Genomic DNA, 12,333 nt, shown 5'->3' with positions numbered 1-12,333 from the left:
TCTTCTCTGCTTCTCAGACCTCCCAGGAACATGCCCACCTCAGGGCCTCTGTTTCTCCTGATGAAATGCTGTTTCTCCTGATGAACTGCTCTTCCCTTAGTATCCATGCGATTCTCTCCTTGGAAGCTTAACCTTCTCAATGAGGCCTTTCTTGACCATCCTATTAAATATTGCACTCTCCTTCTGCACAGACCCAACTCCCATTGCCCTGTTCTGTTTCTCTCCAGAGTGCTTACCGCCCTTTACCCTACTACGGAATTCACTTGATTTTCACATTACCAGTTTGCCGGTTTGCCATCTGTCTCCCCCACTAGAGTGTCAGCTCCAGGAGGGCAGAGATTTGGGTCTGTGTGTTCACTGCTGTGTCCCCATGATGCAACAACGTGTGCTCAGTAAGTGCCTGCTGAGTGACTGCATCAATGAATGGGTGAATGCATCAGGATTAAGAATATGGGTATGAGGCCAGGCGTGGTGGCTCATGCCTGTAATCCCAGCACTTTGAGGCAGGTGGATCACCTGGTTGGGAGTTCAAGACCAGCCTGCCAACATGGAGAAACCCCATCTCTAATAAAAATACAAAAAAAAAAAAAAAATTAGCTGGGTGTGGTGGCACGTGCCTATAATCCCAGCTACTCAGGAGGCTGAGGTAGGAGAATTGCTTGAACCCGGGAAGCAGAGGTTGCGGTGAGCCGAGATCGCACCACTGCACTCCAGCCTGGGCAACAAGAGCGAAACTCTGTCTCAAAAAAAAAAAAAAAAAAAAATTGAATATGGGCATGGGCTGGGCACAGTAGCTCACGCCTGTAATCCTAGCACTTTGGGAGACCGAGGTAGGCAGATCACTTGAGCCCCAGAGTTTGAGACCACCCTGGCAACATGGTAAAACCCTGCCTCTACTAAAAATACAAAAACTGAGGTGAGGGTATCACCTGAGCTTGACGAGGTCGTTCCCCTGCACTCCAGCCTGGGTGACAGAGTGAGGCCTTGTCTCTACAAAAAATAAAAAAATTATTGCCGGGCGTGGTGATGGGTGCCTGTAATCCCAGCTACTTGGGAGGCTGAGGCAGGAGAATTGCTTGAACCTGGGAGGTGGAGGTTACAATGAGGCAAGATCGTACCACTGCACTCTAGCCTGGGCGACACAGCGAGACTCTGTCTCAAAAATAATAATAATAATAATAATAATAATAATAATGATAATTAATTTAAAAATTAGCTGGATATGGTGGTACATGCCCGTGGTCCCAGCTACTCGGGAGGCTGAGGTGGGAGTATTGCTTGAGCCCAGAAAGTCAAGCCTGCAGTGAGCCATAATTGCACCACTGCACTCCAGCCTGGATGACAGAGCGAGGCCCTGTCTCAAAAAAAAACATATATATATGTGTGTGTGTGTGTGTGTGTGTGTATGTACAGGTATATACATGTATGTGTATGTACAGGTATGTACTATATATGTATGTACAGGTATGTACTATATATGTATGTACAGGTATGTACTATATATGTATGTACAGCTATGTACATATATATGTATGTACAGGTATGTATAGGAGTCAGACAGATAACTTCAAGACTCCCTCCATGCTGAGGGACTATGGGAAAATGGTTCCATCCCTTTGGGACCTCAGTTTTCTCCTCTTTATAATGGAGTATGTGAGAGTACGTCCCCTTGACGGGTCACTGGGGAGATTAATGGGATCTTCACGTGGGGCCTGGCATGAAGTTGGTGCTCCCTAAATGGGATCTGCTGCTTGTCTGGGAAGTAACCAGGGTGTCAGCCTAAGGCCCAGACCATTGTCTTTTTCCCCTGCCTGTATTCCCTCACCTCCTCTCCCACAGTGAATTGGATGTTATTGTCCCAGCCTCTCTTCAGGAAGCCGTTGATATTCATCTGGAACCTAGCAGCAGATGCAGAATAGGCGCAGGTGAGGTCCCAGTGTCAGGGGTTCCACAGCTCGTAGCTGCCTCTCCTCTCCCCATTCTCTCCCTTGGATCTCCCACTGGCTCCTCTGGGGACCCTGGGGTGAGGAATTCCCCCCGAGTCCACCCCAGCCCCCGTCTTGGGAAAGGGTACCTTTTATCTGGAATGAAGGTCCCCAGGCCATTGCTGCTGACGTCCACACGCATGACCACACTGCCTTTCTTGATGGGCATGGGCGTGTACCAGCTCATGCTACACACTTCCTCTGCCATGCATGGCTCTGCAGGGAGGCCCTGGGCACTGAAACTGCTGGGGCCTCCCAATGGCCGGTTCCAGGCCCCAGACCACACTGGGATCTCCCCACAACTCCCCATACCTGCCTCCACGCCATGGGTCCCACTGGGGCCTCTGTGTGGCCCCTCTAGGCCATGGAATGTGCTGAGCTCCCGCCCCCCACATACCCTCCTCAGATCATGGCCCCACAGAGGCCCCCAGCAAACCCCACACCCCTGCCAGGTTGTGATCCCTCCCGCCTCCCCCAGGCCCACCTTTGCTGCGGAAGGGGGCAGCCTCCATCTGGATCTGCAGCTGCTCTATCTTCCAGCGGTAGAAGTTGACTGGGGACTGGAAGGTGACCAGCACCAGGGGCTTTAGCCCCGTCAGGTGGCCCATGCGCACCAGGTCCTCAGAGGGCTGAGGGTGAGATGGCCCCACAAGTGTGTCCTTATGGTAGCCTCTGGGTGCCTCCTGCCTTAAGCCCGCCTCTAACGGTCTGTCTCCTGGGCTGTCCGGGGGCAGCACACTGTCCACCATGTGATGGTCAGAGGACATGGTCTAGGTTTGGGGCTTGGATGGGGGATGGAACAGCCTAGGAGGGGGCAGAGGGGTAAGGGGCTGTGGAGGGAGTCGGAGGCCTTCCTGGAGGAGATGACTCCAGAGCCAGTGTCTGCAGACAGAATGTGCATGTAGGGAATACATAGGGAAGGACAGCATGGGATGAACAAAACTGTGCAGGTGGGAGGGATGCTGGGAAGGTGGGAGGGATGTGGCACCCAGGGTGCTGCTTTCCACTCCAGGGATTCCCAGTTCCAGGCTTAAAAAAAAAAAAATTAGAGAGATGAGGTCTCACTACATTGCCCAGGCTGGTCTTGAACTCCTGGTCTCAAGTGAGCCTCCCACCTTGGCCTCCCAAAGTGCTGGCATTAAAGGCGTGAGCCATCTCATCCGGCCCCCAGTCTCACTCTTGAGGTGGGCTTCCACCCTCTCTGCAGCAGACTTTCTGCCACCTATGCAAGTCAGAGGACAGCCAAGTTCTGGGCCTTGAGCTTGGGGTGAGTGTAGGATGGGGCAATTACACAGGAAGGGACTGAGGACGAGGGTGACAGGGCATTCCTGGACAACCTCCCAGGGATGCGGGATCCTGGCTGGATAGAAAAGGGTGGGGAGCGCTTAGAGTGGAGATGGGAGAAGAGGAGAAGGATGTTTCAGGCATGCAGACCAGCACCAGTGAAGGCCAAGAGGCGTCCCCGAGAGAAGGTGGCACTCAGGCCACCAAGGGGAGGCTTTGGTTGCTGTGGTACCAGGGCGAGGGATTTACCAGATTCAGCACCTGTGCATAGCCCTTCATCGAGAGGGCTGACTTTCTTTACTTTCTTTGCCAGGCTCCTTTCTTTTCCTTTTTTTTTTTTTCAAGAAGGAGTCTCACTCTGTCACCCAGGCTACAGTGCAGTGGCATGATCTCGGCTCACTGCAGCCTCTGTCTCCTGGGTTCAAGTGATTCTCCTGCCTCAGCCTCCTGAGTAGCTGGGACTACACGCGTGCACCACCATGCCCAGCTAATTTTTGCATTTTTAGTAAAGATGAGGTTTCACCATGTTGGCCAGCCTGGTCTCAAACTCCTGACCTCAACTGATCTGCATGCTTCGGCCTCCCAAAGTGCTGGGATTACAGGCATGAGCCACCAGGCCATTCTTTCTTTGAAAACTGTTTAATTTTTGTAGAGACAGAGTCTACTCTGTTGCCCAGGCTGGCTATTTCTGTAATTTATTTATTTATTTATTTAATTATTTATTTTTTACATGGGACAGGGTCTTGCTATGTTGGCCAGGTTGGTCTTGAACTCTTGGCCTCAAGCAATCCTCCAGCCTTAGCCTCCTAAAGTGCTAGGATTACAGGTGTAAGCCACTGCACCTGGCTTTTTTTTTTTTTTTTTTTTAAGATAAGGTCTTGCTCTGTTGCCCAGTCTGGAGTGCAGTGGTGCCATCACAGCTCACTGTGACCTCCACCTCTCCCAGACTTCAGCAATCCTCTTACCTTAGCCTCCCAAATAGCTGGGACTACAGGTACCACTACCACGCCTGGCTAATTTTTTATTTTTTATTTTTTTTCCGAGACGGAGTTTCGCACTTGTTGCCCAGGCTGGAGTATAAGGACGCTATCTCAGTTCATTGCACCCTCTGCCTCCTAGGTTCAGGCGATCGTCCTGCCTCAGCCTCCCGAGTAGCTGGGATTACAGGCATGCGCCACCACGCCCGGCTAATTTTTGCATTTTTAGTAGAGATGGGGTTTCACCATGTTGGTCAGGCTAGTCTCGAACCCCTGACCTCAGGTGATCCACCTGCCCTGGCCTCCCAAAGTGCTGGGATTACAGGCATGAGCCACCATGCCCGGCCCAATTTTTTGATTTTTTTTGTAGAGACAGGGTCTCCCTATGTTGTCCAGGCTGGTCTTGAATTCTTGGGCTCAAGCAATCTTCTCTCCCTGGCCTCCCAAAGTGCTGGGATTATAGGTATGAGCCACCACACCCAGCACCAGGCTCCTTTCAATCCTGTCAACTACACCTGTCCCTGGCCCTGCCTGAGTTCCCATTGCAGAGGAGAAGGTGCTAGTGGGGCAGGGACCTCCTTCCTGTGAGGATGACAGTAGCCACTAACACCCTGGTCCTGTCCCCGTCATCTCCTGCCTGGGCAATGTAGCAGCCTCCTCCTTGTCTCACTGCTCCTGCCCTGCTCCCCCAACAACAGGAGGGAGCCAGTGAAGCCTGGAATCAGATCCCATCCCTCCTCTGCATAGGGCCCTCTCAGGCTCTGTCTCAGAGTAAAAGCCAAGTCCTCACCATGGCCCATCAAGCCCAAAACCCTTCCCCATCACCTCCCTGACCTCTCCTCCCACACTCCCTCTCACTCACTCTGCTCCAGCCACAAAGTCCTCTTCGTAGTTTCTCACACATGCTGACCTCTTTCCTACCTCTGGGCCATCGTGCTGGCTCTTCCCTCGGCCTGGAAAGCTTTACCTGGCTCTAATAGTCCCCACTTTTTATCATTTGAGTCTCTGGTCAAGCCTCTCCAGAGTGACCTTCTCCAACCACCCCCACTAAAACAGTGCCCCCCCCCCTTTCTAACGTATTACCTCATTTTATTATTTGCATTTATTAATACTACTCTCAGAAATTCTTTCATGCCAGCCTTAGGCAACATAGTGAGACCCTGTCTAATTGAAAGTCCACTGGTGTGATGGCTTGAGCCTGTAGTCCCTGCTACTTGGGAGGCTGAGGCAGGAGGATCACTTCAGCCCAGGAGGTCGAGGCTGCAATGAGCTATGATCAAGCCACTGCACTTCAGCCTGGGTGACAGTGCAAGACCCTGTCTCTAAAAAAATAAAATTATTGGCCGGGCGCGGTGGCTCACACCTATAATCCCAGCACTTTGGGAGGCCGAGGCAGGTGGATCACCTGAGGTCAGGAGTTCAAGATCAGCCTGACCAATATGGAGAAACCCCGTCTCTACCAAAAATACAAAATTAGCCGGGCGTGGTGGCGCACATCTGTAGTCCCAGCTACTTGGGCAGCTGAGGCAGGAGAATTGCTTGAACCCAGAATGTGTAGGCTGTACTGAGCCGAGATCATGCCACTGTACTCCAGCCTGGGTGACAGAGTGAGACCCTGTCTCAAAAAAAAAAAAAAAAAAAAAAAAAAAAGACTGTGTGATACTGGCATATGAATAGGCATTTAGAGCAATGAATTATTGAGAAATCAATTCATTTAGAATAGAATTGAGTCCAGAAATAAACCCTTATATTTATATTCAATTGATTTTTGACAAAGGTGCCAAGACAATTCAGCGGGGAAAGAATAATCTCAACAGGCCAGGCATGGTGGCTCACGCCTGTAGTCCCAGCACTTTGGGAGGCCAAGGCAGGTGGATCACCTGAGGTCAGGAGTTCGAGACCAGCCTGGCCAACATGGTGAAAACCCGTCTCTACTAAAATATAAAAATTAGCCAGGCATGGTGGCGCATGCCTGTAATTCCTGCTACTCAGTAGGCTGAGGCAGGAGAATCGCTTGAACCTGGGAGGGGGAGGTTGCAGTGAGCCAAGATCACGCCACTGCACTCCAGCCTGGGTGGCAGAATGAGATTTTGTCTCAAAAAAAAAAGAAGAATCTCACCAAACGGCACTGGGACAACTGGATATGCACGTGTAAAAGCTTGGACCTCACACCATATACAAAAATTAACTCAAAATGGATGAAAGACCTAAATGTAAGAGCTAAAACTAAAAATCTCTTGAAGAAAATATGAGTAAGTCTTCATGATCTTTAGTTAAGCAAGGCCTTTGTAAATGACACAAAAAACACAGGCAAAAAAAAGAAAAAAATTTATAAACTGGGCTTCACCAAAATTAAAAACTTTAATTCCTGCTACTCAGGAGGCTGAGGCAGGAGAATCGCTTAGAACCCAGGAGGCAGAGACTGCAGTGTGCCGAGATCGCGCCACTGCACTCCAGCCTGGGCGACAGAGTGTTAGGAGAAGCTGAAGCAGGGCTTGCATGTCTGACATAATGTAAAAGAGTCTTGGAACATGTCCGGGGTCCAGGGTCTAAAACCCCTTGTGGCCTTTGGAACACCAAGCTCTGTGCTAAAGGGTGGAAGCCTACCATGATGCACCATAATCTAAGCCCAGGGCATAAAATCCCTCGTGGCCTCGATAGAATCCAGGGCTCATGGCTCTGGAATGTGTCCAGACTTGCTGGCTCCTTGCGCTCCCAGGATTGATTGTATCTTCAGTTAAAAGAACCTGCTCTCCATTATCTCAAGCAGCAGAGCAAATGCTAAACCATCACAGCTGTAAATCATGTGCTTAATGCAATGTGCCCTTTTGACCTCCACATTCTCACCACCTGTTTCGTTGTTGGATTACCAATAAATAGCATGGGCTCCCAGAGCTCGGGGCTTTAGCAGCCTCCATACACTAGCAATGGCCCTCTGGTCCCACTTTACTTCTCTCTCTCAAACTGCCTTTTTCTCAATCCTTTGACTCCGCCGGACTTCGTCGCCACCCCCTCCCCCCGACCTGGTGTTGGGTCTGATCACCCCAACAACAGAGTGAGACTCCATCTCAAAAATAAATAAATAAATTAATTAATAAAAACAAAGACAGGGTCTCACTCTGTCACCCAGGCTGGAGTGTAGTGGCATGATCACAGTTCCCTGCAGCCTCAACCTCCTAGGCTCATTATGATGATCCTGCCTTAGCATTTCTACAGGTGGGAGCCACCATGCCCAGCCAAATTCACCTAGGCTAGTCTTGAGCTTCTGGATGCAAGTGATCCTCCCGTGCTGGTGTGGTGGCGCACAACTAGTCCCAGCTATTCAAGAGGCTGATGCAGAAGGTTCACTTGAGCCCAGGAGGTCAAGGCTGCAATGAGCTGTGATTTCGCCATTGCACTCCAGCCTGGGTAACAGAGTGAGACCCTGCCTCAGAAAAATAACAAAAATAACAATGGTGAATTTTATGGTGTGTGAATTATATATATGGTAAACTCGTACTCATAGCTTTAAAAACCTGGAACAAGGCCGGGTGAGGTGGCTCACGCCTGTAATCCCAGCACTTTAGGAGGCCGAGGCGGGCGGATCACGAGGTCAGGAGATCGAGACCATCCTGGCTAACCCGGTGAAACCCCATCTCTACTAAAAATACAAAAAATTAGCCGGGCGTGGTGGCAGGCGCCTGTAGTCCCAGCTACTTGGGAGGCTGAGGCAGGAGAATGGTGTGAACCCAGGAGGCGGAGCTTGCAGTGAGCCAAGATCGCGCCACTGCAATCCAGCCTGGGCGACAGAGCGAGACTCCGTCTCAAAAACAAAACAAAACAAAAAAAAAACATGGAACAAAAAAGCTTACTTGAGCACCTACTAGGTGCTTGGTGGGTTACTGGGAACTGTACACAGACAGCCTTCTTGAATCCTTAAAGCCACCAGGGTTGGATGGTGCTACCACTATTAAAATATTGAGATGGGGGCCAGGCACGGTGGCTCACACCTGTAATCCCAGCACTTTGGGAGTCTGAGGCAGGTGGATCACATGAGGTCAGGAGTTTGAGACCAGCCTGGGCAACGTGGTGAAACCCTGTCTCTACCAAATACAAAAATTAGCCGGGAGTGGTGGCACACGCCTGTAGTCCCAGCTACTTGGGAGGCCGAGGCAGGAGCATCGCTTGAACACGGGAGGCGGAGGTTGCAGTGAGCCGAGATCGCGCCACTGCACTCCAGTCTGGGCAACAGCGCAAGACTCTGTCTCAAAAAAATAAAATAAATAAATAAATAAAAATGTTAGAGATGGGAAAACCAAGGCTCATAGAATGAGCCTATCCGTGCTGCACCCACTCACCTTTTCCTCGCAGGAGTAGTTGATCTTCAGGTAGTAAGGGAAGCCCAGGTATTTCTGCAAAGAGAGGTTAGGCCACATGTCCAGAAATGAGTGGAGTGCGGGTTCAAAATCCCTCTGGTTCACTTGACCCTGGTCCCCTCACCTCGCTCGGGTCGATGGGTGAGTCCACCAGCATGTGAAACAAGCTGCTCACTGTGTCCACGGGCTCTTGCTCAAAGAAGCTGTCGCTCACACCACTTTCGCCTACCCTCTTAAACTCGTTCAGGACAACCTGCCAAGTGCATTCCTGGAAATCCTTGATCGCCCACAGCCTCCACGACGCCAGGAGCACTGCCAGCAGGGCCCACAGCACCTGCACGACTCGGACTCTGGGCCACGGAGGACCGGCAGGGAACATGGCTGGGCCGCACATAACGTGGCTAGAACCTGGAGAACGCAGGCGTCAACACCCACGCGCCGGACAGCTCTCTGGAGCCCACTTCTAAGATTCCACCTCGCTTCTGCGCCTCTCACAGCACTTGCTCCTGGCCACGCCCCGGCTCTTGCTCCTGGCCCCGCCCCTGCACTTGCTCTTGGTCCCGCCCCTGCTCTTGCTCCTGGCCCTGCCCCCGCACGGACTTTTAGCCCCGCCTCTGCTCTTGTTCCTGGCTTCGCCTCTGCACTTGCTCCTGGTCCCGCCCCTGCTTTTGCTCCTGGCCCTGCCCCCGACCCTCGTGGGGATCGCACCTCTGCTATTGCTCCGGGCCCCAGCCCTACTAATGTTTCTGGCCACACCCCTGCTCCTCCGCCTCGTTCCGCCCCGCCTCCACGTCTCTTCCTTTAACTTTATCCCCACCTTGCTCCTTATTCCGCCCCCTCCCTGTATTCCACTCTTGCTCTTCACCTGGTCTTGGTTTCTATTTCTCGCTTTGACAGTCCCCCTCTTATGTTCCCCCGCACTGCTTCTGCCTGCGATCGCACCCGTGTACTTCCACCCGGCTGTGCCCCAACCTCTTGCCCCACCCTCGCACTTCTCTTGGTATCGCCGCTTTCTCCTCGCTCGGGGTCTGCCCAGGGGCTGGGTACTGTACCTGGTCTCGCCCGTCTCCGGGCCCCGCCCCTGCTCTTGCTCCCGGCCCCGCCCCTGCTCTTGCTCCCGGCCGGGCCCCCGTTTCTCGCCCGGGGCTTGCTCCTCACTCTGCTTCCGCTCCTGACCGCGCCCCTGCTCCTCCACCTGGTCTTTATGGACCCGTTCCTTCCCCGGGTTCTCGGCGATTGGTTCTTCCCGCGCGGGCCCCTCGCCCCGTACCGCCCTCTGGTAACGCCCCTCCTCCTCGCCCTGCCCCTTCTCGATGAAGACTGTCTCTTCGCCTCGGGATCTTTCCTCGCCCTTCGTTGTTTCCTCGCCCCACACCTTCTCCTTCCACGCCGGCACCAGCTTCTTAGCCGGCACCTTCTTGAGTCTCACCTTTCCCTCGTACCGCGACACCTTCTTGCCCCACTTCTTACTCTTCCTTCCCATGCCATAAACACCTGCCTGCTCTATACCCCGACTCTCCTACCCCGCCCCGCCCTTCGCTCTTCACGTTCGGCTCCCCCTTTCCCTCCTCTGCCAGCTCCCACGACTCTTCCCCTTTCCCCTGCCTCTCCCCTTCTCGCCTTCCCCCTCCCCTCCGCTTCCTAGTTCCTCCCCGTCCCCGGCATCCCCCCGCCCCTGGATGGCACAGCTTTTTTCCCGGCCCCGTGGTACCAGTCACTTGGTTAAAACCGGTCAACTGTCACTCGGCCGCACCAGTCCCGCCCCTCTTGCCCGGTCTCAAAATGGCCGCCCACACTTCCACAGCCGACTTCCGCCTTTGCAGAGGCACGCCCTCCTCTCACGCTGTCTCCAAGGTGACGCGCAACCCCTAAGGCACCGAGGGCTGGAGGCTGTCTCAGCACTGAGGGCGCGGGGCCCGGTCGGCAGAGGGTGCTGGAGACTACGTTTGTGCCAGGAAGGCCTTCAAGGAGTTTCTATTGGTTGTTCTGGCAGCAAGCACGGTCCCTACTTGTGCTTCCTACCCAAATATATATATATTTTTTTTTTTTTGAGACGGAGTTTCGCTCTTTCTCCCAGGCTGGAGTGAAGTGTGAAGTGGCGCGATTTCGACTCACTGAAACCTCCGCGCCCCTGCCCCGGATTCAAGCGATTCTCCTGCCTCAGCCTCCCGAGTAGCTGGGATTATAGGCTCCCGCCACCACGCCTGGCTAATTTATTTTTTGTATTTTTAGTAGAAACGGGGTTTCATCATGTTGGCCAGGCTGGTCTCGACTCCTGACCTCAGGCGAACCACCCGCCTCGGCCTCCCAAAGTGCTGGGATTACAGGCGTGAGCCACTGCGCCCGGCCCTACCCCAAAATTCTACTCCTTAAAAAAGTGTGGTTTCCTAGAGACCTTGTGAGAATGAATAGGCTGCTTAGCACCGTCCTCTACAAAACAGGACAAGGACAGCCATCCCATACTGTTGTGGGAAGTGTGCCCGGCTCAAGTAAAATATTCATTAAGTTAATTTTCATTTGCATTCTGATGCCTTACAGGTAAGGATTCAGGCCATGACTTTTTGATGAACTCCAGACCAGACGTTTAACCCAGTGGTTTCCAAATTTGAGCATGCATTAGACTTACCTAAAAGGCTGGGTAAGCCAGGTTGGTGGGCACCACACCCTGAGTTTTTGTTTTTGTTTTAAAGATGGAGTCTCTGGCTGGGCATAGTGGCTCATGCCTATAATCCCAGCACTTTGGAAAGCTGAGGCAGGCGGATCACTTGAGGTCTGAAGTTGGATACCAGCCTGGCCAACATGTTAAAACCTTGTCTCTACCAAAAAATACAAAAATTAGCCGGGCATGGTGGCGGGCACCTGTAATCCCAGCTACTCGGGAGGCTGAGGCAGGAGTTGCTTGAACCCAGGAGGCGGAGGTTGCAGTGAGCCGAGATCCCTCCACTGCACTCCAGCCTGGGCGACAGAATGAGACCCTGTCTCAAAAAAAAAAAAAATTAAGCCAGATGTGGTGGTGCACACCTGTAATCCCAGTACTTTGGGAGGCTGAGGTAGGAGGATCGCTTGAGACCAGCCTGGGCAATATGGTAAGACCCTGTTGCTAAAAATTTTTTTAAATTAGCCCAGTGTGGTGGCCCATCCCTGTGACCCCAGCTACCTGGGAGGTTGAGGCAGGAAGACCACTTGAGCCCAGGAGTTTGAGGCTGCAGTGAGCTCTGAAATACACGGAAATGCAGTGAGCTGTGATCACACCACTGCATTTCAGCCTGGGCAAAAGAGCAACACCCTATCTCAGGTTAGCCTTGAATTTCAGGCCTCATGTGAGCCTCCCACCTCAGCCTCCTGAGAAGTAACTACCTGGCTACTTCCAGAATTTTTCATTCAGTAGATCTGGAGTGGGGCCTGATAATTTGTATTTCTGGCAAGTTCCTAGGTGATGCTGATACTAGTGGTCTGGAGACCACACCTTGAGAACCAGTGCTCTAGAACCTTCCATGACCCTCTAGGCCCTCAGGAAAACTTCCAAACCCCTCGGTTTCCAGAGCCCCTCATACTCTCCTCCCTGTCATTCTATCTGGCTCATCTGCCCTCTCCCCCTTAGACCTCTGTGGTCCCCAGTCTGGTCACATGGAGCGACTTGAATATCCTTGATCAGGTGTGAGCCATGCATGCTCCAGACCTGTGCAGACTCAGTAATGCCCTCTGGAATACCATTCCATGCTTTTTAACAGG

The 12,333-nt window shown here is 52.5% G+C and overlaps 1 protein-coding gene across 13 annotated transcripts in view; it reads right to left on the bottom strand.

The window, feature by feature from the left end:
* The window catches only part of CATSPERG (cation channel sperm associated auxiliary subunit gamma), a 33,997-nt gene extending 23,594 nt beyond the window's left edge, over window positions 1-10,403 (bottom strand). For 3 of the 13 annotated variants that reach the window (XR_010131965.1, XR_010131966.1, XM_055369278.2), the window contains exons 1-5: window positions 8,726-10,126; window positions 8,584-8,637; window positions 2,470-2,614; window positions 2,075-2,201; window positions 1,826-1,898 (exon numbers count right to left, since the gene is read on the bottom strand). Coding sequence is in view for 10 of the 13 variants with exons in the window: in XM_055369278.2 (XP_055225253.1) it covers window positions 1,826-1,898; window positions 2,075-2,201; window positions 2,470-2,614; window positions 8,584-8,637; window positions 8,726-8,995 (669 nt within the window). In the remaining 3 variants the exon portion in view is untranslated. Of the gene's footprint in view, window positions 1-1,825; window positions 1,899-2,074; window positions 2,202-2,469; window positions 2,615-8,583; window positions 8,638-8,725; window positions 10,127-10,312 lie in introns of those variants that run through there. The other 10 variants (XM_019015303.3, XM_063701295.1, XM_019015302.3 and 7 more) reach the window with 9 other exon arrangements.
* Window positions 10,404-12,333: the final 1,930 nt, after the last annotated feature.

Source organism: Gorilla gorilla, chromosome 20 (assembly GCF_029281585.2).
Source record: "Gorilla gorilla gorilla isolate KB3781 chromosome 20, NHGRI_mGorGor1-v2.1_pri, whole genome shotgun sequence".
In the NCBI taxonomy this organism is placed as follows: Eukaryota; Metazoa; Chordata; class Mammalia; order Primates; family Hominidae; genus Gorilla; species Gorilla gorilla.
This window is presented reverse-complemented; position numbering and strand designations above follow the sequence as displayed.